Source organism: Pogoniulus pusillus, chromosome 2, assembly GCF_015220805.1.
Source record: "Pogoniulus pusillus isolate bPogPus1 chromosome 2, bPogPus1.pri, whole genome shotgun sequence".
Lineage (NCBI taxonomy): Eukaryota > Metazoa > Chordata > Aves > Piciformes > Lybiidae > Pogoniulus > Pogoniulus pusillus.
Window position 1 is genome coordinate 4,869,368 of NC_087265.1, and position 27,824 is coordinate 4,897,191.

At 49.6% G+C, this 27,824-nt stretch overlaps 1 protein-coding gene across 2 annotated transcripts in view; it reads left to right on the plus strand.

Moving 5' to 3' along the window:
- Nucleotides 1-7,141: 7,141 nt before the first annotated feature.
- Nucleotides 7,142-27,824, plus strand: part of KIF5C (kinesin family member 5C) — a 122,796-nt gene continuing 102,113 nt past the window's right edge. For both annotated transcript variants that reach the window (XM_064154799.1, XM_064154792.1), the window contains exon 1: nucleotides 7,142-7,443. In XM_064154799.1, the coding sequence (XP_064010869.1) occupies nucleotides 7,318-7,443 (126 nt within the window). In that variant the 5' untranslated portion in view covers nucleotides 7,142-7,317. The remainder of the gene's footprint in view (nucleotides 7,444-27,824) is intronic.

Below are 27,824 nucleotides of genomic sequence, written 5' to 3' on the forward strand. Positions count from 1 at the left end.
GTTGATCCTCACCAGACCTGAGCTCTAGACCCTTCACCAGCCTTGGTGCCCTTATCTGGATCTGTTGCAGTCCCTCAGTGTCCTTGGAGTGAGGGCCCCAAAACTGAACCCAGTACTCAAGGTGTGGCCTCACCAGTACCAGGTACAGGGGGACAATCCCTGCCCTGATCCTGCTGGCCACTATTGCTGATTGAGACCAGGATGCTGTTTGCTTTCTTGCCACCTAGGCACAATCTGGTTCAACCAGCACCCCCATTTTAATGGCATAGTCTCAAAACACCGATGCACAGCACCCCTGCAGGTTACCTTCTGCAGTGAACTGAACCCTCTTTAATGACAGTCTGTATTGTCACCCAGTAACCACTGAAAACCAAAGCAAGTACTGGAGATGGAATCAGACTAAAATTTAAAAGGGAAAAACAGTGAAGCAACTGAACTGCTACCTGCCCATGGGCTGTGTCCAGTTCTTGGGTCCTTTCTCCACACCTGTCTCTGAATATCATCTTCCCATTCTTGCTGCACATGTAGTTGAAAATGGTGGTCCTGGTTCCAACTGCTGTGACACTGGTGCAACCCAGCATCCCTCCCCAGCCTTGGGCCAAGGGCATGTGCAGGTATGAAGAGATGCAATGGCCCAAAATCTCTTGTGCAGAAAGTCTTGGAGATGTCTTCAGCCTGCACCTCAGTTAAGCTTTTGTTTGTTTGGATTTTTTTCCACTGAAGTTACCTTGGTTTCTATGACCAAGAATGGGAAAACTTGCTTGGCCCAACCTGGTTTTAGTCCATTACCCACTGGTTAAACTCTAATACAAATGTAATTACACAGGGAGGATAATGGAGAAAGATCATTTAGAGAGCAAGGGGCAAATGAAGGAGGGATGCAACTAATCAAGACTCTACTATAGCAGATAAATTTGGTGACAGAAGAGATCTGCTTCAATCCCTCTGTCTCAGGGGAGCACTTAACCACTTCCTAAGCCACAAGGAGAGGATTTTGCCTGCAGCACCGTACCAGTTTTGGAGATCTCTCTTCAGGAGTTAAAACCAAACTCGTTCTGTGCTGAACTCTCCTAAAGACGGTAGCAAGAAGTTCCTGGGGCAGAAGGCAATCAGCAGACCAAGGCACTCTCCAAAACCTCAGCAGCAGTTCGAACTGGTCTTGATGGAGATGTAAAGCTCTGCGACGTAGCCCTAAGGTCCCTCAACTCCCAGGCTAGGCTGGTGGCAGCAAGCTGTGAAGCGACAGCAGCTTGGTGCTGGCTTTCCCACCACGGCCGTTCACGCCTGGCTGAGCGTTCCTGAATTAATGTGATTTCAGTGAACCCTGCCCTGGGGACAAAGCCCTGCTTAAAATAACATCGGCCCTCGTCTTCCTGACAATGATCTGAGCGGAGTCAGCTTCCTTTTAAATCAGCAGCTGTGTAAGTGACACCAGAAGGTGGCATCGTCTGCCCGTGGTGGTGGTTAACTCTTTCTGGAGCTTCACCCATAGCTGTGGGAGGTGAGGGGGTGAAAATGGACAAGTTCTCTCTCACAATGTAATCCGCTGTGAGAGCTTTGAGGGGATATTTTTTTAGCAAGGTTGGGCTGTTTCGTTCATTTGGTTGGCTTTACAATTGCTTTATAGCTTCTTAAAGAGGGTATTCTCCCCCAGTAAGTTACACTCCTTTTATTTAGGTTATTTATTGAGTAACCCAAATGAAAGGATTGTAACTTGGAAAAAAAAACATTTTGAGTGTTGAAGCCTCAACTAAAGCTGAGGTTTGCTGTTTGGCACTAAGTGGTAAAAATCAATCTACTTCTTTTCGGCAAAGCTGTGGTTTATAGGTGGGTGGCCACGAGGGGTATGACTGTGCATGATGTTAATAATTCATGTGAAGGTTGAGATTTATGTGTGTACTTCATATATATATATCCTTAGAAGTAAGCATATGTGAAGTGTTTTGGAAATCAGAAGCAGTGACTGCTCTTAAACTCCCTGCCAGTGCAGCCCAGACAGTTCTGATGGAGTCTTTTGAGTGGTTCCATATCTGACTTTTCAGAACAGAGTCCCCAGGAGCTGCCTGAGCAAAGGAAATGCTGCTTCTGGGATAATCATCTTAGGGGGCAGTGTCACTTGTGCAGACGCCAGAGATTTGCTATTAGATTTTTCCCTCTGCCTGGACACACGGTCTTGTAGCCCGGTCTGCACTGAACCACAGGTTTGGTGATGCAGATGAGATGGTTTCTGCAGCTCAGCTCTTCCTAGCTGCCTTGTCAGCATGCATTAGCTCATGATAGGGCCTTATTCTTCAGTCTTTGGCTTGCTTGATTTTTATTCCTGTTAAACACTTTATGTCCAGCCTTTGTAAACTTATTTCCTGGTGTCTGGGACATTGACCATCCTCAACGTTTAAAACTGCTTTTTGTCATGAGGATCCCAATCCTTCTGGTACCTCCGGGAAGAAATCCTTTGGCGCCCCTTTGGCCACAGGCATTTCTCAGCACTGATGACACAAGCTTATCATCAAACTTCATCTTGATGGCTGTTGTTGAGACACCAGGATCAATGGAAGCTACATTAAAGCTGCTCTTCCTGCTGGCAAGTTGTGCCTCTGACCAGCGCTGGTGTCGACTCATTGTGCTGAGCTGTTAAAAACGGCAGAAATGCAATCTTCTTGTTCTTTTTCTCCTGAAGCTTCCTTCCTGGCTCCAAGAATGAGCTTTGGAGTTCAGCACCAGTGAAAGGAAGCAATGTTCTTTTGTCTCCCATATTTCTATGGGGCCACTCCTATCACAATCCAGGTTCTGTTGCTGTTGAGAACCTCAGTGTCAAATCCTCTTCTTGGTTTGCCTGAGCAGCTTGGGTCAATCAGCTGTCAAACCATGTCTAATCTGCCAGGGTGATGTAAACTGTGGATTTAGTATCCAGCTGCAGAACCTCCTGAAAAGCAAGAGAATGAGATGCCATCAAGGTTCCCTTTGCTTTTGTGGTACTAGTACCAAGAAAACTGTGTTGTGTTCTGGTGTACTATAGCTCAATAAACCCAAGAACTATAGTTATAGCTCTGTTTGTTGCAAGTACAGGCTGTCAAAAGGCACAGTTTCAACCAAATCCCAGCATTTTGATGGTTGGAAGGGACCTCTGGAGATCAAGTCTAACCTTTGCTAAAGTAAGGTCACCCACAGCAGCTTGCCCTGGATCATAATGTCCAGGTGGGTTTGGAATCTCTCCAGACAAGGAGATTCCACAATCTCTCTGGGCAGCCTGCTTTGGGGCTCCAGAACCCTCACAGCATCTTCAGATGGAACCTTCTGGGTTCTGGTTTGTGATCACTGTCCCTTATTCTGTCACTGGGTACCACTGGCCCCATCCTTTTGTCCCTTTTAGCTATCAATCAGCATTGATAATGCTTATAAATAATATTTTCTTGTATTTAAGCCTAGGACAAATATGGATACAACTCAAGTATTGCTTCTACAAATTATGTTAGTTTTCAATCTGTATCACCCAAGATAGGGCAAAGATAGGGCCTTACAGTTCTTACTGAGCATTGAGAAGATCCCCTCTCAGGCTGCTCTTCTTCAGACTCAACAGCCCCAGGGCTCTCCTCAGCCTTTCCTCATCACAGAGATGTTCCAGAACATTCAGCATCTTTATCACCTCCGCTGGACTCTCTCCAGTAGTTCCCTGTCTCTCTTGAACTGGGGAACCCACAACTGAACACAGTACTCCAGCTGTGGCCTGACTAGGGCAGAATAGATTTGGAGGAGAATCTTGCTTGTCCTTCTGACCACCCTCTTAATGCACCCCAGGGCACTACTGGCTTCCTTGGCCACAAGGACACATTGCTGGCTCATGTGGAGCTTGTCCAGCAGTGCTCCCAGGTCCTTGTTTGCAGAGCTGCTTCCCAGCAGGTCAAACCCTCACCTGTACTGGTGCGTGGGGTTGTTCCTTCCCAGGTGCAGGACTCTACACTCACCCTTGTTGAACTTTGTGAGGTTCACTTCCACCCAACTCTGCAGCCTGTCCATGTCTGGATGGATGTCAACACAGCCTGGTAGGGTGTTAGCCAGTCCTCCCAGTTTGGTATCATCAGCAAACTGGCTGAGGGTCCACTGTCCCTTCAGGTCACTGATGAAGACGTTTCAGAAATGACAGACATTAGTAACAGTGATGCTTACTATTGCAGCCAGGGTGTACAGCTGCTTCTCTGTACCTTCACAGCTCGTGTCTGACATGACCTGTAAACTGAACCTTCCATCATGCAACTAGAGGAGCCTGGAAAAAGCTCACAAGCATGTGGAGGTCCTGATCACTCCTGAATCTGGCTGAAAACAAATATTCCTACCAGGCTGCTTCACCAGTAATCTGTTAATATGTATTAAAGGCAGAAGCTTTGAGCTTACAAGGTATTGTCTACAGCACAGACAATGTGATATTGTTTGGGACTAAACTGCTAAGAAAAGATGGCTCTTGAGTGCCTTCTAACTGACTGCAGATTACACCTCCTCTAGCTGGAAAAGAGGTTTGCTGTCTTGCTCCGAAAGGAGCAGCTCTTGATAATGGGAGAAGAATCAGGATTAATTAGTCCAAAGGTTGGTTGTCACTTATGACTAAGACCTTACTTGTCATGACTAACAAATTTGCTATTCAGGGTGAAAGCTTGAAACAGAAAAGAAATAAAAGGGGCAGAGAATTTGTAACCCAGGGGAATCAATCCCATTACATAATAGCCTCTTATCACATGCTGCACATTGCTAATGCTCCCCCATGGAATGGCTTTTACAAAGGCCTTGAGAGCCTTTCTAACCAGCCTGCTCTTCTCCCATCCACACCAGGGAACCAGGACAACCCCTGCAGCTGGAAGAATGGGAAGTCTCTGTGGAAAGGCTGCAGAGCTGGCCACTCCTCTTTATTGTGTGTCTGAGGCGAACTGAATGGAACTGGTCCTCTGCTCTTTGGAAGAAACCAGTTTCAGGAGATGTTTGGAGCTTCTGAAAGCTGCATCTTTCCAGAAGACAGCAGTGCTGCATTCAGAGAATTACAGAACGGTTGGAAGGGATCTCTGAAGATCATCTTGAAAGTTGCTTGGCAGACTGGTCAACAGCCAGCTGAATATGTGCCAGCACTGCACTCGGGTGAGAAGGCCAACAGCAGTCTGGGCTGGAGCAGCAATAGTGTGGCCAGCAGGACCAGGGCAGTGATTGTCCCCTTGTACTCAGCCCTGGTGAGGCCCTGCCTCCAATGCTCAGTTGTTTTGGGGCCCTCACTACAAGAAGGACTTTGGGGGGCTGGACCATGTCCAGAGAAGGGCAACAAAGCTGATGTAGGGCCTGGAGAGAGCAGGGCTGGTGAGAAGCAGCTGAGGGAACTGGGATTGTTTAATCTGCAGAAGAGGAGGCTGAAGGGAGACCTCACTTTCCACAACTCCCTGAAAGGAGATTGGAGACAGGTGGGTTTGGTCTCATCTCTCTAGCATCAGGTGATAGAATGACAGAAAGTGGCCTGAAATTGTGCCAGGGGAGGAGCTTAGGGACATGGTGTAACACTTGTATGCAGGGAGATGTTAGGTTCTGGTTGGACTGGATGATATTAAGGTCTTTTCATAGACTCAACCAGGATGGAAGAGAGCTCCAAGATCATCCACTCCAACCTAGCACCCAGCCCTGGCCAATCAACCAGGCCATGGCACTAAGTGCCTCATCCAGGCTTTGCTTAAACCCCTCCAGGCACGGCGACTCCACCACCTCCCTGGGCAGCCCATTCCAATGCCAATCACTCTCTCTGACAACAACTTCCTCCTGATATCCAGCCTAGACCTCCCCTGGCACAACTTGAGACTGTGTCCCCTTCTTCTGTTGCTGCTTGCCTGGCAGCAGAGCCCAACCCCACCTGGCTACAGCCTCCCTTCAGGTAGCTGCAGGCAGCAATGAGCTCTGCCCTGAGCCTCCTCTGCTGCAGGCTGCACACCCCCAGCTCCCTCAGCCTCTCCTCACAGGGCTGTGCTCCAGGCCCCTCACCAGCTTTGTCGCCCTCCTGTGGACACACTGCAGTACTTCAACATCTCTCCTGAGTTGAGGGGCTCAGAACTGGACACAGGCAATTCTATTGTCTACTCCACCTCCCTTGCCAGAGCAGGATCATCCAGAGTAAATCACCCAGGAGAAAGTGATAAATGCCTCCAGCGCTGGAGACTCCACCACCTCTTGGGGCAGCCTGCGCCAGTGCTCTGCCACCCTCCAAGTGAAGGATTTTTTCCCTTTAAGTGGTCTGGATGCTTGCAAGGAGAAAACGATGGAAGATGAGGAGATTGCCTATGATACATTAGCCCACCTCAGACAACTTTAATGCTGTGAGGTGAACTAGTCATGGCCTGGGGATGGGCAAGCTGCAGGTGTTTTTAGCACGTAAGGAAGAAGCATGGTCGGGGAGCGAAGGAGGAGGGCATGGCCCGTGCTGTGCTGGAGCAGGCTCCAGACACTGTTTTCCCCAGATGCTGATTCACAGACTGCATCGTGACAAACTTCTTGTAAATCTAACAAGGTCAAAGCATCCCAGCTCTGCCTCCCACAGAACAAGAGTAACGTCACCGCATGTGCTGCCGTGCTCGCCCCAGCAACAACCCATCCTTCCCCCGGATTAGAGGGCTGCCTTCTTCCTCCGGCCCTCCTTTCACCTGGGGGTGCGGCAGCAGCGGCAGGCCTGACCCGCAGCCTTACCAAACGGAGCTGACGGCAGCAGGTGCAAGCCCCTTCCCTGCCTTGGGGCTTGCCGTCGCCACCGCAGCGAGTCGCAGCGCAGCCCCCAGGCAGGAGTGCGTGCACCATACCTCTCGGTCACCGCGGGAGAAGAGCTGCCCTGCTTTCTGAGGAGGACTTGGCGGGCAGAGCCGCCTGCCCTCCCCTCTCTCTCCTTCCTCCGCGGCGCGGGGGCGTCGCTGTGAGGGGCGCCCCCGGGAGCCGTTGGCAGCCGTTGGGACCGTTACGGGCCGCGGGCGCCGCCGCCCGCCGTGCGGACTACGCCTCCCGGCAGCCCCCGCTGCCGGTGCGCTGAGGGGGCCAAGCCCCGGGCCGTCAGGGGGCTCGGGCGGGCTCGGCGCCCTTCCGCACCGCCCCTCCCCTCCCTCTCCGCCCGCGCAGCCGCGCCTGGCCGCGGAAGGAGGAGGTGGGGGGGGGGGGGGGGGGAGCCGACCCGGGAAAGCGCGGCGGCTGCCGGCTCTGAGGAGCGGCTTCTCGCCCCGCCCGGTCGGCGGCTGAGGGAGGGGGCGCCTGCGGCACCTGCCCGGTGGAGCGACCGCTCGCTCCCTGAGGCCGGCGCCCGCCCGAGCTGCCGAGATGGCGGATCCCGCTGAGTGCAGCATCAAAGTGATGTGCCGGTTCCGGCCCCTCAACGAAGCGGAGATCCTCCGGGGGGATAAATTCATCCCTAAATTCAAGGGCGACGAGACCGTGGTCATTGGGGTGAGTCCGCTGCACCTTTCTTCCACCTGCGCGGGGCCGTGACGGGGCGAGCATCCCTCCCGTGAGGCCAGCATCCTGCGCCGGGGAGCAAACATCCCTCCCGCGGGGCCGGCATCCCCTTCCAGGCCGAGCACCGTTTCCCCCCTCCCCGGGTCGAGCATCCCTCCCGCGGTCCCGCCGCAGCTTTCCCCCTCCGTGCCCATTGTTCCCGCTGCGGCGGAGCGAGGGAGGGGCGGCGGCGGTTCTGCCCGCGGTGCCCGTTCCCCTCCGACGGAGTTTTCCCCGTTCCCACCTTGGGCAAGGGGTCAGGACTCCCCCCCGCAGGGGTGACCGGCCGGGCCCGGGGAGGGGCAGGGGCGGGGGGCGGCCGGTGTTGCCGGCGCTGATGTCATGCCGGTGACTGGGCATGCTCGCCGGAGCTCCGCGGGGGCGGCCGGCCGCGCCTCCGCCGCGCCCCTGCGGCAGCCGCCGCGGAGAAAGTTTGTCCCGGTGCGCGGCGGGAGGGGGACGCGGTGGGATCCTCTTCGCCGAGGCTCCGCGTACTGGCGGTGCGCGACGAAACAGAGCCGGCTCCAAAATCCTGGGATGCTCCCCGTTGTGTATGATGGGAGGGAAACACTGCCTGGGCTGATGCCTGGCTCCGCAGGGCTGCCGCTGGGTCTCTGCGGCTCACCGCGGGGACGCACACACACACACACACACGACTGCAGAAGCGTCGTTAGTTAAAATGCGCCGAGCGAGGAGAAGTTTTGGTTTTCCCTTTTCGTTTAAACAGATGAGTTTAACATCAAGTCGCCACTCGCGTTGCAGCAAGAGCGCATCCACGCTTTGTGTTCCCCCCCGCATTGTAGGGGGCGGGTTGGTCACAGCAGCCCGGGCGCTGAAGTGGACAAAGCGTGGGTGCCCCTGGGCCCTCCGAGGTCCGGGAGGTGGCTGAGTGCTGAACATGGCGCAGCTCATCCCTCAGCCTCGCACGGGAGAGTGCCTTTGCTTGTCCTTCTCACAGCTGGAGTTTTCCGTAGCGCAGAGGTGTCGGTGGGGTTCAGGAGGCTGCTGGGGCTGGGTTTGCTCTCTGTACTTGAACTCGAGTTCTGTTTTTGAATGGTAGAATTGCGGAATGCCAAGTTGGAAGGGGCTTCAAGGCTCATCCGATCCGACCTTTCTTGGGAAAGCTCAGTCTAGATAAGATAGCTCAGCACCCTGTCCAGCTGAACAGTGCCCCCAAACCCAGTTTTGGTTAGGCATCTGACCAGTTTCTTCTGGGTGAGCCTGCTTTAGCAGGAGGGGTGGGCTAGATGCTCCCCAGAGGTTCCTTCCAACCCCCACCCTTCTGTCATTTGGTGCTTTGTTGTATTTATCGATAGGCTGTGGTTAAGCTGATAATATAATCCACGCTGTGCTACCATAAAGCCCTCTGAAAACTAATTGTTAATCCAAAGAACGAGCAATTGCTTCTATGATTTGTCAGGATTCTTATTAAAATCTCGAGTTTCTCCAGAAACTCTTTTTTTTTCCCATCAAAGTTGCAAAATAGCTGTGGAAAAATAAGGGGGGAAAAATGAGTCGGTTGTGGGCATAAATGACTGACATTTCCTTACTTTAATTCCATTAATTGCTTTCTGTGTAGCTGAATTAGTTTTCTTTGTTCTAAGGCTAAAGTTGTAACACCCACAACAATCTGTTACCAACCGAGAGGTCAGCAGCCGAGGGCTGTCTTTGGTCAACAAATACTTGGGATGAAAGTGTAACTGTAGCACTATCTTTTGGGTGTTGCAGAAACGAATGTAGGAGAACAGAATCACAGAATCAAGCAGGTTGGGAGAGACCTCCAAGCTCATTCCAGTCCAACCTAGCACCCAGCCCTAGACAATCAAACAGACCATGTCACTAAGTGCCTCAGCCAGGCTTTCCTTCAACATCTCCAGGGATGGCAACTCCACCACCTCCCTGGGCAGCCCATTCCAGTACCAATCACTCTCTCTGCCAACAACTTCCTCCTAACATCCAGCTTAGACCTCCCCTGGCACAGCTTGAGACTGTGTCCCCTTCTGTTGCTGGTTGCTTGGAGAAGAGACCAACCCCACCTGGCTACAACCATTCAGCAAATTCCCCTCCCCACCTTAAATAAACTGACTTTCAGACACACTACAAGTAAATTCAAATACTATAGATCTCTTAATTCTGCCTTTTATGACAAGTAGAACTTAGAATCCTTCCCCCCCCTGCATCCAAATGGGTAAGTGTATAATGCACTTTGACGTAAAGTGTCTGTTGCTTGGGAAAACAGAAGCTATGATGCTTTGTAAAAGGTGTTTTTATCTTGCAGGTGGAAGATAATTCCTTTAGCAGAGGTTAAAAAGGCAAAATAACAACAGCTTCTTGGTTTTCTACCATGAAAGCTAAAAAAAAAAATGGAGAGAAACAAAGAATGTATGTATTTATTTATAGAAATACTTAGCCAGGTGGGGTTGGGCTCTTCTGCCAGGTAAGCAGCAACAGAAGAAGGGGACACAGGCTCAAGCTGTGCCAGGGGAGGTCTAGGCTGGATGTTAGGAGGAAGTTGTTGTCAGAGAGAGTGATTGGCATTGGAATGGGCTGCCCAGGGAGGTGATGGAGTCGCCATCCCTTGGAGGTGTTGAAGCCAAGCCTGGCTGAGGCACTTAGTGCCATGGTCTGGTTGATTGTCTAGGGCTGGGTGCTAGGTTGGGCTGGATGCGTTTGGAGCTCTCTTCCAACCTGCTTGTTTCTATGATTTTTCTATGTATATATTCAATTTGCCAGGATCATTTTGAGGGGTTGAATGCCGTCTTAAATCTAATCAGAAGCTTAGATCTTGCCTCTCCTTTCATAGAGCAACGTGCAGGTCTTTTAGTCGTCTTAACTAGAGCAATCATCTTCAAATGCGGCTTGTTTTGCTAGAGAAACCATCCTGCTGAGGTGCTGTGAGGGTGTTTGTAGTCTTGGAAGTGTAAATGAAGAAGAAAAATCTTCCCCCAGTCTTTGTCCTCTTTTTATTCTCTGTACTGTGCTCCCTGAGCTTTGCTGTAACTTGATCTACAGAGGATGTCACTGCGGTGTGTTGGTAGAAAGTGTTACTGCTGGCTGCCTTTTACCGGCTTAGGGTGGCTCCTTAGCTCCAACAAACAATGCCTGAAGGGACAAGGAATCTCAATTCTGGAGGAAGCCACTACCAGAGTAGACTTCCTTTTGGAAAAGCAAAATTTTAGCCTTCAAAGGCTCTCAGAAACACAGAAAGCAAAAATAAAGCAGAACCAAGCACCTTTTTTTTTTTCCCCAAAAGCTGTTGTAAAACTAAACTAAAAACTACTGCAATGCAGCTTTTACTCTTGGGCCATAAAATATTGGAAAGAAAAAAGTTCTGCTAACATTTAAAAGGACAAAACCATCAAAGTCTCTCCATGGAATTCTGTCATCATGTAAGAAAAAAATAAAATGTAAATGATTTAAAAGAAAAACCTAATTTTGCCCTTCCCCCCTGGCCAGTAGGCCTGAATAAATTTGCTTTTCTTTCCCAGCAAACAACTGTGGGGGAGATTTGTTTCTCAGTTGCTCATCACCATCTCCCATTCTACATCCCTGGGGCCCTGAGCAAATTTTCCAACAAAAACTTAAATGTCTTGAGTCTGTATTTGTTGAAAACAAACAGCAATGAAAGAAGTTTAACAACTTAGGCTTGAGTTTCCCCAAGGTATCTTTCATGCCAGGGCTAAAGCTGTATCTCTGTGATGCTTGTGGTTGTGTAGCTCAGAGCTCCTTGTCAAGGAGGTCCGAGGGCAAGTCCTAGCTCTGTTAGACCTGAGTTGGGATTTGATCCAGCATCTTATATTCTGGCCTCTTCCATCCATCAAGTGCACTGCACATACAAAGCAGTGAAGCATGGAGGTCCTGCATCTGGGTCTAGGCAAACCCAAGCACAAATGCAGGCTGGGCAGGGACTGGCTGGAGAGCAGCCCTGAGGAGAGGGATCTGGGGGTGCTGGTGGGCGAGAAGCTCAACATGAGCCAGCAGTGTGCACTTGCAGCTCAGAAAGCCAGGCAGAGCCTGGGCTGCAGCAGAAGTGTGGCCAGCAGGGCCAGGGAGGTGATTCTCCCCCTCTGCTGTGCTCTGCTGAGACCTCACCTGGAGTACTGCATCCACTTCTGCAGCCCCTATTTGATGAGGAGATACTGGAGCAGAGAAGGACCATGAGGATGCTCAGAGGGCTGGAGCACCTCTCCTATAAGGACAGACTGAAAGAGTTAGGGCTACTTAGTCTGGAGAAGAGGAGGCTCTGAAGTGACCTTCTTGTGGCCTTCCAGTGTCTGGAGGGGGACTACAAAAAAGCAGGGGAGGGACTTTTTAGTCTATCAGGGAGTGGCAGGACTGGGGGAATGGAGCAAAGCTGGAGCTGGGGAGATTCAGCCTGGATGTGAGGAGGAAGATGTTGAGCATGAGAGTGGTGAGAGCCTGGACTGGGTTGCCCAGGGAGGTGGTTGAGGCCCCATGGCTGGAGGTGTTTCAGGCCAGGCTGGCTGAGGCTGTGTGCAGCCTGCTCTAGGGTAGGGTATCCCTGGGCATGGCAGGGGAGCTGGAACTGGCTGATCCTTGCGATCCCTTTCAACCCTGACTGATTCTATGATTCCAATGGCTTACCTTAATTTTTCCTTTCAGACCTTCCTATTTCAAGTCTGCCTTAAAGTTTAACATCTAAAAGCCTCTTAGAAGCACCTTTAGCCATGGCAGGAAAAGGTGAGGGTGGTAAATCCATCGCTTGCTTTTTGCGGTTAGCCACCCAATGCTCTCCGCTGACTGCAGCTTCATTTTATCTTTCTGCTCCTCTGCAACCTCAAGGTGACTCTGCAATTGATTGTGTTGGCTGACATACCTAAAAATGTATTTTTCTTGTGGGCTTGTTGGAGAGCACAGAGCTGTTTGCTGGAGTAAGCAACTGAGGCAAGTCTTCCGGCACGTGGTTTTTCCACGCTTCTCCCCGTTCCTCTGAACACTGATTCCTGAGCCATCTGCAAAGGAAGAGTGCAGAGAGGCTTATCACCTGGTGGAAGGCTCCCTCTGAGGATACTTTTCTGATGGGTTTCAGGGTGGTTTGGATGTGGTGCTTGGGGAAATGGTTTAAGGTGAATCTTGTAGAGTAGGGTTCTAGGTTGGACTTGGGATGTTTCTATGATTCTGTGATTTTCCTCCTTCCCATGCTGTGAGATATTTAGTGGTGAAGGAGACAGTATTTATTTTCACCTCCTTTTCTTGTGCAGCCCACAGTGACTGCTTCTCTTCTAGTGCAAGGCTGATCTGACACTGATTTTTCAGACAAATGTCTGCTGTTTGCAAAAGAGAATTTCTAAACCAAATCTTTTAGCCAGCGTGGAAACCTCATGTTAGCATGATCAGAAAGGGGATAAAAACCTCTTCATTCTGGTTGTCAGCTGCTTCCTGAGCTGTGGCATGAGGGGATGTGTGAAGCCTGGCTTAGCAGGAGCTGCTGAGCGCTGCAGTTCTCTGCTGTGTGCCCGGTGGCAGGCAAGCAGCACAGAGCCTTTCTCAGCCCCTCGCTGCCTGTGCTGGGGGCTTGCAGTAGCTCTGTGCCAACTCTCTGGGCAAACTGCCTGTGGGAAAACCAGCAGAGAGCTGCAGGGTACATGGGAGGGTCTCTGAGGATTGAGCTATATTCACAGAGGGAAAAATCCTGTTCTTTCATCTGTAAAATGTTCCACATAACTGTTGTGCTTAAAACCAAAGAAAACCATCACCTGATACTCAGCTACAATGCAGTGATCACTGCTGGTTTGCAGTGACATTCCATGAAGGAAAACGTGTTCCATGAAGTAAAGCAAACCAAAAATTGAGGGCTGATTCCTTTGCAGTAGGTGGGTGGAATCTAAGCAGGGCTGTGGTGGTTTTATTTTAATGCCTTCTGGTCATTCTGTTTTGGAATGTCTTAGGGAGAGATTTTCACTCTTTTCCACCCCTGGAATATTTGGCTGTGTTTTGCTTTACCTTTTATTTTGTGCATGTCAGTGAAGTCGACAGAGTTTGTGCTAATGAAAAGGAGATATGGTCTGAAGTCCCTCCTGTGCAGAGGTGTTTGTATGCTGTTAAGTTGTCACTCTGCTTAAGGCAGCCCTGAAAAATCCCACTCTGGTAGGAGATAAATGATCAGCTTGAACAAAATAAATGGATCTGGGCCATGGTTTGATGGCCATGGTGGTGTTAGGTGGCTGGTTGGACTCAATGATCTTTTCCAACCAAAGTGATTCTCGATGCTGTGTGGCTTTTTGTCCCCCTAACAAAAGCCAGGTCTCCATCTCTCCTGGGATATGCACAACAGTTCTGCTTCAGAAGGGTTTCCTCATGTCTTCTCTATAACAAGCTCATGCTGGTTTGATGTAGGATGTGAAGTGAGGTGGGGCTTCTGTCTTGATGTGAAACATGACGTGTGCAGCCTGCCATTTTCCTAGCAGGGAAGCTAAGACTTGCTTTGTCTCCCAGCTTCTTGGGTGTGTTTTCTTGCCTCTCTCATGTATTCTGGTGAAGACTGAGCAAGTTTTGTGTGAAAGCTTTTGCAACTGACTGTGGTGAGAGCACAGGTAGCTGGCTTAGCTCAGTGTGACTTTTACATGGAGATGATAAAGACACCAAGACCTCATAAACACCTTTGTGGGAGCTGTTTCTTTCAAAGCCTTTGCTAATCCTCCTACCCCTCAAGATATTTGCTGTTTGCAGGGACTCTAACGTGCTGCATTTTCCTGTTTTGTGGATGAGCTGAGCCATGGTGTGCCATGCTCATTCCCCTGTGGCTTTGGGCTATGCTGCTTTCAGGTCAGACTATTTCCAGAGCAGCAGCAGCAGCACAAGACTGACAGATCTGGCACTTGAGGTTTTTTTTTCCCAGTAGCTTAAGCTAGGGAGTGTCTCAGGAGGAAGCAGAAGCCTGTAGATCATAGCATGTTGCTGGGTTTTTCTTTGAAACAGCAAATCCAAGATGATTCCACTGGATCTGGGTAGTTTTTCGGTGCCCTACAGAAGAGACTGTTTAGTCTACTAGAGAACTGGTGTGATAGCCATCCAGAGATCTGCTTGGTTGCTTGGTGTTTAAAGAGCAGTGGTGTTCTAAGGCATATTGCTGTGCTTCATGTTTGTTTCCAGGAGCTTGTGTGGAAGGCTAAAATAACAGGACTGAGGAGATGACCAGCACAGTAGATTTTTGGTTCTGTCTAAAGACAGCAACTGTCCTGGATCCAGTTCTCAGGAAACAAAATGAATTTCTCTCCTGACACAGTGATACTCCCATAAAGTCCTGAAGCAAATCTGATGTACAATATCACTCCCATAAGGAATGTCAATGGAAAAAATATTTCTCTTGATAAGGATTTGCATCAATGTGTCTGAGCTTCTCCAAACCTCAAACATTCTCTTTCTCCACCATCAGCCTTTGCATCTGCCTAATCTCATCTCAGAACCATTCAGGCTGGAAAAGCCCCCCAGGATCACCAAGTCCAACCCATATCCCTACTCTACAAGGTGCACCCTAAACCATATACCCCCAGGCCCAACAGCCAAACAACTTCTAAACACACCCAGGGCTGGTGACTCCACCACCTCCCTGGGCAGCTCTTTCCAGTCTCTGACCACTCTTTCCCTGAAAAAGCTTTTCCTAATGTCCAGTCTAAACCTACCTAGTGGCTGCTTGAGGTCATTCTCCCTTGTTCTATCACTAATGACCTGTGAGCAGAGCCCAGCAGCAGCCTCTCCACAATGTCCCTTCAGGTAGCTGTAGACAGCAATGAGGTCTGCCCTCAGCCTCCTGTTTCACACTAACCATCCCCAGCTCCTTCAGTCACTCCTCATCAGATTTATTCCCCAGACCCTTCCTCAGCTTCATTGCCCTCCTCTGCATTGGCTCCAGTACCTCCACATCCCTCTTGTAATGAGGTGCCCAAAACTAAGCATAACACTCGAGGTGTGACCCCACTAGAGCAGAGTCTAAGAGGACAGTTACCTCTCTGCTCCTTCTGGCCACAGCATTTCTAATCCCAGCCAGGATGCCACTGGCTTCCTTGGCCACCTGGGCACACTGCTGCCTCATATTCACTTTCTTGTCAATTACAGCCCCCAGATCCCTTTCCACCAGACAGCTTTCCAGTCACACCTGGGCTGGGTCAGTGTGGCATAAGGAGGCAGTTTCTCCAAGGATGCAGTGTAGGGCTTTGGCTCAAGAGAGCTTTGAACCCTGGAGTGTCCCCCTGTACATGATGTGCTGCTGTTTGGTGAGCAATGAGTGGCTTGTTGGAGCCATGCCCTCACAGCTGCCTGAGCCCCTGGTTTGGTGATGCTCAGAGGGGTTCCCCCAGGCTGCACTGCAGCTGTCAGTGTGTGTGACAGCCACTTTTGCTCCTGGCATTCTGTTACCACCCAACCCATCTCCCAAGATGCTCCTGAGACAGAAATAGTTCTCTTCCAGTTGAGATTTGAAGCAAAAAACTCTGTTTTGTTAAATTCTGCTTGACAGTTTGGTAGGTTGGAGGGAGCCTGGTCACTTCTGCAGGGACTGTGTGGCTTGGAGGGGGGTGCTGCTGCTTGATTCTTTTCTAATCCTCTGCTGTTCTTCTCCAGGAAGAGAGAGAGGGACAGTTATTCATCATGGATCAATATGTGCTGCTTGGATGAAGCTGTACTTGTGTGTGATTTTCTGTTTTCTCAAAATGCAGTGACAAATCAGGTGTGAAAAGAGCTTCTCTTTATTGGTGGTGGTGCTAGAAAGATGATTTACTGAAAATACAAAGCTTATTATTTTTTCAGCAGAAGCAGTTTCCTGTTTATGTTTTCTCAGGCACATTGAAGGCTTTTTTTATCTTTTTCTAACCCCATTTAGATGTGTTCCTCTGAAAATGCATTCATTTTCCTTACCTATTCTGCCAAAATTAAACATGGATCCATAAAATCAGAAGGGTTTGAGTTGGAAGGGACCTTAAAAACCATCTAGTTCCAACCCACATGTCATGGGCAGGGACACCTTGCACTAGGAGGCTCAGGGGTGACCTCATTGCTGTCTGCAGCTACTTGAAGGAAGGCTGTAGCCAGGTGGGGTTGGGCTCTTCTGCCAGGCAAGCAGCAACAGAACAAGGGGACAGAGTCTCAAGTTGTGGCAGGGAGGTCTAGGCTGGATGTTAGGAGGAAGTTGTTGTCAGAGAGAGTGATTGGCATTGGAATGGGCTGCCCAGGTCGGTGTTGAAGCAAAGCCTGGATGAGGCTCTTAGTGCCATGGTCTGGTTGATTGGCCAGGGCTGGGTGCAAGGTTTGACTGGCTGAGCTTGGAGCTCTCTTCCAACCTGGTTGATTCTATGATTCTATGACCAGGTTGCTCAGGGGCCCATCTAACCTGCCCTTGAACACTTCCAGGTTTAGAGCCTCCACAGCTGCTCTGGCAACCTCTTTCAGTGCCTCACTGCCATCACAAGGAAGAATTTATTTCCTAATGTCTAATCCAAATCCAGCTTCTTCTAGTTTGAAGCCATCACCACTCATCCTGTCATGCCTCTGCAAAAAAAGTCCCTCTCTAGCTTTCCTGGAGTCCCCTTCCAATACTGGAAGGCTGCTCTAAGGTCTTCCTGGAGCATTCTCCACACTGAGCAACCTCTCTCAACCTGTCCCCATAGCAGAGGTTCTCCAGCCTTCTGATCATCTTTATGGCTTCCTCTAGACCTGCTCTGAAAGTTCTATATCCTTCTTGTGTTGGGGCCTCCAGAGCTGGACACAGCACTCTAGGTAGGATCTCAGAAGAGCAGAGCAGAGGAGGAGAATTCCCTCCCTTTACCTGCTGGCCATGCTTCTTTCAATGCAAGATTCCTACTTAAAGCTTGGAAACTTGAAAGAAAGATGATATATTTGTACAAGAAGGGTTGTTAAATAACTGGAAAATGTAGCCTTGTGCCTCTCTTGGTGTTGTGTTTTTCCTTCTGGCAGCTCTTGCTGGATGCTTTTGGCTTAGGGCAGACCATTCAGCATCCACAGCTCCTTCCATCTTGATGCTGTCTTTGTTTCCTTCCCTTGAGACGCAGTACTTAGTCACTGCTGTTTGGGTTTAGTTTTGCAAATGGCTCTTGAGTCTGGTGCAGTTCAATTCATCAGCAGTTGGGGAAGTCTGAGAGTACCTTTTTTTTTCTTTCTGCATCATTGGAGATGATTTCTCCTGAAGCTTCCTGCCCTAAATGAAGGCTTAGCGTGCAATAAGGGATCGATGTGTGCTTACATCTCCACAAACTGTTCCAGGGCTTCAAACTGTGCCAGAAGAATAAAAGCTGTTAGGAAAGACAAAATGAAGGATGAGGTGCCACTTGGAAGTCTTTAATATTAAACATGCTTTGCTCTGGAGTAGCATTTTGAGGATTGGGGTAAGGATGCTTCCACAAAAACAGATGCTTAGGGTTAGGGATTGCTTAGAGATTGTTTAGTTTTGCTTTGACAGTTTTTGACTAGGCTGCTGACAGTCTTCTTGTTATCTTTGGTCTCCTTCCTGTTATCATTCAAATGACTCACCTTGGGATCTCTTTTCTTCCATTTGCTTGTTTGCCATGTGTCTCCAGGCACTGACACACATTTCTGACTCTGGAAGCAGCATATCAGAGTAAGCTGCAGAGCTGCAACACCTGCAGATCTCACAACTGTGTTTTCTTAAGGGTGGGGTTTTCCTTCCATTGGGGAGAGTGAAGTTGAACATCTTCCTAATGAGGAGAGGCTGAGGAGCTGGGGCTTTTTAGCTTGGAGAGGAGGAGACTCAGGGGTGACCTCATTCATGTTTATCAAGATGTAAAGGTGAGTACCAGGAGGCTGGGACCAGGCTCTACTGGGTGTTGCCCAATGTCAGGGCAAGGGGCAATGGTTGGAAGCAGAGGCATAGGAGATTCCATGTGAACCTGAGAAATATTTTTTCCCCTGTGAGGGTGACAGAGCACTGGAACAGACTGGAACTCAGGGGGTTTGTGGAGTCTCCCTCTCTGGAGATATTCAAGAACCATCTGGATGTGTGATCTGCTCTAGGTGATGCTGCTCTGGCAGGGGAGCTGGCCAGATGATCTTTGGAGGTTTCTTCCAGCCCCTGACATTCTGTGGTTCTATGATAGCTTTGTGAACTGGGAAAAACACCTTTGGTCAACTTTATTTGGCTTTCAAGTATGAAAATCTTGCATGCTTAAAGAAAAACCCCTCAAACCAACACAACAGCAAAATATCCTTTATCCCTGATGGGATCCTTGGGCATCTTAAAGATGTAGAATTGCAGGTATTTCTGATAGACTCCTCACTCTATTTGTCTGTTGGAGAGAGCCAAAGCATTGCTATACAGAATAGAATCATAGAATCAGCCAGGTTGGAAGAGACCTCCAGAATCATCCAGTCCAACCTAGCACCCAGTCCTGCCCAACCAACCAGACCATGGCACTAAGTGCCTCACCCAGGCTTTGCTTCAACACCTACAGGGACGGTGCCTCCACCACCTCCCTGGGCAGCCCATTCCAATGCCAATCACTCTCTCTGGGAAGAACTTCCTCCTAACATCCAGCCTAGACCTCCCCTGGCACAACTTGAGACTGTGTCCCCTTGTTCTGTTGCTGCTTGCCTGGGAGAAGAGGCCACCCCCCACCTGGCTACAATGTCCCTTCAGGTAGTGGTAGACAGCAATGAGGTCACCCCTGAGCCTCCTTCAGGCTAAACAACCCCAGCTCCCTCAGCCTCTCCTCATAGGTTTTGTGTTCCAGGCCTCTCATCCAGGTTGGAAGAGACCTCCAAGATCATCCATTCCTGCCTGTCATCATCCAGTCCAACCTATCACATATATATATTTATGACCATTTTGGATCTTGACTTTCTATGGCATGCCCTGGAAGTAGATGTTGTTGTTGTTGTTGTTGTTATCAGATTCCTGTTAGAATATTGATAATTGGTCCCAAGACAGCTTCTGAAAGTGCATATTTTCCAATTATGAGATGGAGTCTAATTGAAACTAGGAATGTTGGAAATTTTTTTCCCCCATGAGAAATGAGCATTCTGAGCTGAGGACTTAAATATTTAATAGTAGTCCTCTTAGATGTCTTTGCTAAAAGTGGTTCATTTTTTTTCCCAGTGCTTCACTCTGCTAAAAGAAATCTTCCTCACTACCTACTTCTAATGATGGATAGGAGATGCCCTTGGCTGCTGGAAGAGACTCTTCTGGGTCAAGGAGCAGTAGGATTTTTAGAATCATAGAATCAACCAGGTTGGAAGAGACCTCCAAGGTCATCCAGTCCAACCTAGCACCCAGCCCTAGACAATGAATCAGACCATGGCACTAAGTGCCCAAGCCAGGCTTTGCTTCAACACCTCCAGGGACAGCAACTCCACCACCTCCCTGGGCAGCCCATTCCAATGCCAATCACTCTCTCTGGCAACAACTTCCTCCTAACATCCAGCCTAGACCTCCCCTGGCACAACTTGAGAGTGTGTCCCCTTCTTCTGTTGAGGAGCTGTGGTTGATTTGAAGCTGTTGTTAAACATTTCTATTGCTTGAAGAGGATCTGATACTGAAACCCACATTTTGTTGTGTGTCAAATGGTCCAAGGGCTTGCAACAACCTGCTCTGGACTCCTGACCAAAGCACTCCTGACCTGCTTTAGATACTGCCTTTTGTGTTTAACTGTGCTTGTGACAGCCTGGGAGATAAGGATGACCTCTGGTTCTGAGGGGTGAAAATTGACTTGTAAAGTCACATTGGGGAAAGCCGAATCTCTGCTTCACCAGCACGATTCTGCCTGCTGCATTATTCTTTCACTTAGCAAAGGATGTGCAGGAGACTGTTCTCTGAATTGGGGTAACTGGGTTAGGGAATATTTTTAGCAAAGCTGGTAAGAGAAGTTGGATTTTTCTCTGGTTGTAATCTCTTTTCTTGGCTCCAGAGTTCCCCTGAATTGCTTGAATTGCTGTATTTAGGCCAAACAGTGAGATGTGGATAATGCTGCAACTTCTCCAAGAGCTTTCAGATGTTGTATTGTTCACTTAGGAGATTTTTGGAACAGATTATTGCTGAGGAAAGTTCATCTGGCCTTTTTTTAATGCTTTGCTGTGTACTGCAAATAGCTGAGCAGCTGTCCTTGGAGACACTGGAAACTAGTGAGGGCAGCACAGAAGGCAGTTGGAGGATGTAAAAATCTATGTAGCTATCTATACTTGTAGTGCACCAGCTCATAAACAGACCTGGGGGTTGTAATGGACAGGCAACTGAATGTGAGGCAGCAGTGTGCCCAGGTGGCCAAGAAAGCCAGTGGCATCCTGGCTGGGATTAGAAATGCTGAAGCCAGCAGGAGCAGGGAGGTTGTTGTCCCCTTGGACTCTGCTCTGGTGAGGTCACACCTCGAGTGTTATGCTCAGTTTTGGGCACCTCATTACAAGAGGGATGTGGAGGTGCTGGAGCCAATGCAGAGGAGGGCAATGAAGCTGAGGAAGGGCCTGGGGAATAAATCTGATGAGGAGAGACTGAGGGAGGTGGAGATGGTTATTGTGAAACAGAGGAGGCTGAGGGCAGACCTCATTGCTGCCTACAGCTACATGAAGAGACATTGTGGAGAGGCTGCTGCTGGGCTCTGCTCACAGGTCATTAGTGATAGAACAAGGGAGAATGACCTCAAGCAGCCACTGGGTAGGTTTAGACTGGACATTAGGAAAAGGTTTGTCAGGGAAAGAGTGGTCAGAGACTGGAAAGAGCTGCCCAGGGAGGTGGTGGAGTCACCAGCCCTGGGTGTGTTAGAAGTTGTTTGGCTGTTGGGCCTGGGGGTATATGGTTTAGGGTGCACCTTGTAGAGTAGGGATATGGGTTGGACTTGGTGATCCTGAGGGGCTTTTTCCACCTCATTGTTTCTGTGGTAACACACAGTGGTGTTACAACAAAAGATGTCTCTTGTTCACTGTAGGTGGTTCCCAGTGACAGGTTAAGAGGCAACAGACACAAATTTGAACATAGGAAATTCCATTTAAACATAATTCATAGATTCACAGAATGGGTTGGGTTGTCAGAGACCTTCAAGATTATCTAGTTCCACCCCTTCTGCCATGGGCAGGGACACCTTCCACCAGACCAGGTTGATCAAGGCCTTATCCAAACTTGGCATTGAACACTTCAAAGGAGGAGGCATCCAAATCCTCCCTGGGCAGCCTGTTCCAGTGTCTCACCACCCTCACTGGGAAGAATTCTTTCCTAATCTCCAGTCTAAATCTCCTCTCTTCCAGCTAAAACCCATTTCCTCTCAGCCTATCACCACAAGGAAGGCTGCTCTAAGGTGTCCCCAGAGCCTTGTCTTCTCCAGGCTGAACAGCCCCAACTCTCTCAGCCAGTCCCCACAGGGGAGGTTCTCATCATCTCTGTGGCCTCCTCTGGACCCACTCCAGCAGTTAAGGAGGTGACAATGCTTTTATTGCCTGGTTTGTACATAAGCAGTATTTTAAAGTGGTTTTAAATTCCAGGTACTTTGTTATTTAAAGGATACTGCAGTTTTCTTCTACCAAAACAAAACATTTCATAGGCAGAAAATAAGGTAGTAAACCCCATCCTCAGATAGCTTCCTAAAGCAGCAGTGGGAAAGGAGTCAGACCAATTCATTCCATGGGTGCTGATCATCAGTATTGATAATCTCAGAATTCCAACATGATGGAGATTAGAAGGGACCTCTGGAGATCATCCAGTCAAAACCCCCTTCTAAAGCAGGGCACCCACAGCAGCTTGCCCAGCAGCACAATGGCCAGGTGGGGTTGGAAGCTCTCCAGAGAAGGAGACTCCACAGCCTCTCTGGGCAGCCTGCTGCAGGCCTCCAGCACCCTCACACCAAGCAACTTCCTCCTCATCTTCACAGGCAACCTCCTTGGTTCCAGTTTGTGCCCATTGCCCCTTGTCCTGGCACTGGGCACCACCGACATTAGTCTGACCCCATCCCCTTGCCCCCCACAGGTATTTTATCTCTTGCTGAGCATTGATCAGATCCCCTCTGGGACTGCTTTTCTGCAGGCTTAACAGCCCCAAGGCTCTCAGCTTTGCACTATGCCAACCAAAAGCATAAATCTGGGTTGATATTTCAAAAGATGAAATGAAGCAATGTTTATGAAGTCCCAAGCAAGATGCTGACATTCAGCTCCACCTCCAGAAGTGTAACGTGAACCAGCTCTGGTTCAAGACATGACTATGTCTTCATTCTACCCTGGCAGTGTTGTGTTAATCTCCACTTTGTTAAACATATCACTTACAGATTTATGGGGCAACTGGGTGGCTCAGGAGATTAGTAACAGGATACTGAGCCCTGTCAGTTGTAGATTCAAATCCACCTCAGGTCAGGAGAGGTCAAAATGAAATGTGAGGGCATCACTGGTCTATAGAGCAGCTTTCTTTTCAGCATGCTCCACAAAACCAACCATTGAAGGGGATCAGACAACAATCTACACCACTGGGGATGGAGATCCTGTCAGGCTGGATACATACTGGGGAAAAGAAGTGAGTGAGAGGCTTGCACCCCACTGCCTGCATTGTGCCCTGTTTGTTCTGCAGAGAAAGCATCTCAAAAGCATAACCTGTCACATTAGCAGCTGGGCTATATACCCATTCAGTCTCCTGGGGGTTAATCCAGAGCCACTAATTTATTGTGTGACAGCAGCCTGAGGGAAGGAGTTGCTGGAGGGTCCTGCTGATCACAACAGCAGTAAGCCCAGAGCCCAACAGCAGGAGTAGGCAGCGAGTCCAGGAGCGTCTCTGCTCCCTGGATTGGCTCCCTTCACACTGACCTGTGGGGAGCACACCACGGGTCACAGGATGGCAGGGGTTGGAAGGGACCCTAAGAGATCATTGAGTCCATCCCCCTCTGCCAGAGCAGGGCCATACAATCTAGCTCAGGGCACACAGGCACACATCCAGACAGGCCTTGAAAGGCTCCAGAGAAGGAGACTCCACAACCTCTCCGGGCAGCCTGTGCCAGGGCTCTGGGACCCTTACAGGAAAGAAGTTTCCCCTTGTGTTGAGCTGGAACCTCCTGTGCTGCAGCTTCCATCCATTGCTGCTTGTCCTATCCCAGGCAGCAGTGAGCAGAGCCTGTCCCCCCCTCCTGACCTCCAGCCCTCAGATGTTTATAAACATTGATCAAATCCCCTCTCAGTCTTCTCTTCTCCAGACTAAGCAGCCCCAGGTCCCTCAGCCTCTCCTCATCAGGCAGTGCTCCAGTCCCCTCAGCATCCTTGTAGCCCTCCACTGGATCCTCTCCAGAAGATCCCTGTCACCCTTCAACTGGGGAGCCCAAAACTGAAGGCAGTAAGTTGGACTTGGTGATCCTGAGGGTCTTTGCCAACCTGGATGTTTCTGTGATGCTGTGTTCCTGGCTGACCTAGAGGCCAATAACAACAGCTTGGGTTGCAAATGAGGAAGCAAGTCTAAGATACTAAATGCCAGGAGCTGTGGGAGCTTAAAAGTTGACTGACCTGATGTAGCAGGATTTAAAACTAGAGCAAAAATGTTATCTCTGTTCTGCCTCAGCCTCCTTTAATGCCGCTAAAACCACAGGCACTGAGAACACATCAGGCTGGAGAAGTGAAGGCTTTGAGGAGATCTTGCAGTGGCCTTCCAATATCTGAAGGGGGCTACAGGAGGGCTGGGGAGGGACTATTGACAAGGTCCTTTAATGCCAGGATGAGGAGGAAAGGGTTTGAACTGGCAGAGGGGAGATTGAAAGTGGATGTTAGGAAGAAATTGTTTGCAGTGAGGGTGGTGAGACACTGGCACAGGTTGCCCAGGGAGGTGTTCAAGGCCAGGTTGGATGAGGCCTCAAGCGACCTGTTCTAGTGCCAGGTGTTCCTGCCTATGGCAGAGGGTTGGAACTGGACCTTTGAGGTCCCTTCCAACCTAAACCGTCAATGATCCCATCAATGTTGCTAAGGATGTGCAGGTGAGTGGCAGGAGGCTGGGGGCAGGCTCTGCTGGGTGATGCCCAGTGACAGCACAAGGGGCAATGGGTGCAAGCTGAGGCATAGGAGGTTTCATTTAAACATGAGGAGGAATTTTTTCCCTGTGAGGGTGACAGAACCCTGGCACAGGCTGCCCAGGGGGGTTGTAGAGTCTCCCTCTCTGGAGATATTCAAGAGCTGCCTGTATGTGTTCCTGTGTGACCTGCTGTAGGTGATGCTGCTCTGGCAGGGGGGTTGGAGTGGATGAGCTTTGGAGGTCCCTTCCAGCCCCTGCCATTCTTTGATTCTATGATTCTGTGAAAGAGAAGGAGAAGGACAGCACCACTGCCTCTGTTCTTCCCTCCAGCTTTTCCATTGCACGGTGATACTCCAAAGAAGCAGCAAAAGGGCACCAAGCAGTGCAGTTCTGTGTCTGGCTTTATCTAGAGAGGTATTTGATGCACTGCTGCCCTGACATCACCTTCAGTTCATAGCCTAGGCTCGTGTTGTGCGTTGCAGTTATTCAGCTCTGCAGAGACAGCAGAGCTGTGAGCATGGAAGAGCCTCCAGAGGAGCCCAGGTGTCGAGGCAGGCAGAGCAATTACCCTGTCACCAAGTAATGCAGACAAGTTGCTCCTGGCAACAAACCTCTTCAGAGCTGGCTGGAGAGAAGGGAGACCCCATGCACAAGAGCAGCCATTTCGCTGAGCAGCTGCCATTTCTCTGCTCTGCTGCTGTGGACTCTGCAGCAGGCCCATTCCTGCATGAAATGCACCCCAAAGAGCTTCTGAAAGGAGGACACTGTGCTTGGTTAAGGGTTCAACGTGAGGATCTTAAAGGTCTTTTCCAGTCTAAATGATTCTAGGATTCGAAAGGGTAGATTCAGACTGGGTGTTAGGAAGAACAAGGGGACACAGTCTCAAGGCGTGCCAGGGGAGAACACAAACACGTAAGACAGAGTGTGTGTCTCTGTCTGTCAGTCTGTGTTTCTCCCTGGGCTGCTTCTGTGTGACTAATCCTGCTTCTAACCCCCCATGCTGATCCTCCAAACTCACCTTGCACATAAGGCAGACTCTGGGATAAAGTAAAGGCATGGAAAGAAGCTGGAAGGGTGGTTGGGAGCCCCTTCTGGGGACTCTGGTTCCTGGGAGGGCTGTGGTGTTTCTGTATTACCTTTAACTTGCATATTGCTGTATTTAGCTGTATGTATTGTAACTATCTGCTTGTATATTGTGCTCAGCTGTGAATGTAAAGCTTTGTTCCTTAACTTCCACCCAGCTGAGTCTAGTCTGGGTGATTTCATAAGAGTAGGGAGGGTGGGGAACTCCCAAACCATCACAGAGGGCTGCAGTCGTGTTGGTAAATTGGATGTTTCCAAGCCAGGGGCTGACACCAGGAGCTTCCACTTCTGATTCTTTTCCTCACCTCTGGCACTGGCTCCCACAACACAGCAGGTATGAAACCAGGTTGGGTGCTTCAGCTCTTTGCAGCAGAGTCCTACCTTCCTTCTGCACAGAAAGAGGGAAGGCAACTCTTGCACAGAGCTTCACAGCATAACATATGGCAGGATTAAAACAAATTGTTTATGCTGGCAACAGTTTTGTTTGAAGTTTATGGCTAAAGTTATTCTCTAACACTCAGAAAATCTGGGCTGCACAGACAGTAAGCAGTGCACAGAATAAATCCTCTATTACCAATCTAAGCAGACATTTTCAAGTCCAAAGGAACAGAAGGGTTCTATAGAGCAAGCTTAACTTTGCTTTAGGATTTGTTTGTATCACTGAGCTGGTTTGCTTTGAAGTTAAACTGGAAAAGATACCATAAAGTGAAATATAATCAAGCTAATGTGTTTATCAAATGACAGCAGAGTTTGCCACTGGGTATTTAAGCTTGACCCAGAAAGTGGTAAAAAGAAAGTTCTGAGTGGAGAAAAATCAAACAAAATATGATGGGGAAAAAAAGGTGAGGAGAAAAAGAAAATGCAGTGTAAAAGGGGAAACAAAGAATTGAAATGCAATATAAAAGAGGAAGGGGGTGGGGGGGAAGGTAATCATAGAATGGTTTAGGTTGGGAGGGACCTCAAGGATCATCCAGTTCCAAACCCCTGCCATCACAGATTCTGTCATCCACAACCTCTCTGGAGGTGTTCAAGGCCAGGTTGGATGAGGCCTTGAGCAACCTGTTCTAGTGGGAGGTGTCCCTGCCTTTAGTGGGGGGTTGGAACTGGCTGAGCTTTGAGGTCCTTTCCACCCTAAGCCATTCTATGATTTGGTATTCTCTGTTAGAGTAGCCTCTGTCTGATTCCTTGCTCGGGTGGTTTTGTGCCTCTGGCAAAGCAGAGAGGTCTGCTGAGCTTCAAACTTAACACTTCTGAGAAAGGGTCGTAGAAACAGTTTGTTGCCAGAGGAACTCAAGCGTGAAAAGGTCATTTTAACTTTGTTAACCTGAGTTGAAAGACCCAGGAAAGGGGAAGTGATGCCCATTTTCAAGCTGGTGTTGCACAGAGCAGCAAATGAAATCCCTTTTTGCTCCTGATCACGAGCAGAGCTTCATCATCTCAGCGGTTCAGTTGAACGGCAGGAGGATGCCACTGCTCTCCAAGCGCGCAGTGCTGTGCTGTTGCATAAGCAGTTAAGTAATCGAGACCCAAATCTGCGAGCTGCCACGTGGTGTGCAGGGCACTGGTGGGCTGGAAGGGTGGTGCTGATGCTGCTGGCACTAAGCTTTGCCATGGAAGGAGCAAGCAAAGGCTGCCCGGTGGGCAGTGCCCTTGCCGAGGCTGCCCATGGAGAGATGAGGATGGAGAGGAGCTGGAGGAGTCCTGTCCCGTTCCTGAGCCCCATGGATTTGGGAAAAGCTGGAAGAGGAGGAGGAGCAAGTGGGTTGCTCTCAAGTAAGAGGCAGTCCTGATTTCCATGGTGTTGGTGGGTGCTCCCAGCTGGCTGCAGCCTCCAGCAGCAGTGGAGCTCCTGAGCCCTGGCTGCTGCTGCTCCAGCTCTTTTCCCCAGCCTTTCTCCTAGCTGCCTGTCAGCCTGCACTTTCTGTAAAGGCTGAATGCCAGGAGGCTGGAGCCAGCCTCTGCTGCGTGATTCCAAAAGGCAGGACAAGAGGCAATGGGTGGAAGCTGAGGTGTACAGAGTTTCATTTAAACATGAGGAGGAATTTTTTTCCCTATGAGAGTGACAGAAGACTGGAACAGGCTGCCCACGGGGGCTGTGGAGTCTCCCTCTCTGCAGATACTCAAAACCTGCCTGGATGTGTCCCTGCCTGTGGCAGGGGGTTGGAACTGGGTGATCCTTGAGGTCCTTTCCAACCTAAACCATCCTGTGATTCTCTGTGTTCTCGTGTGACTTGCTCTAGGAGATGCTGCTCTGGCAGGGGACGTGGACTGGGTGAGCTCTGGAGGTCCCTTCCAGCCCCTGGCA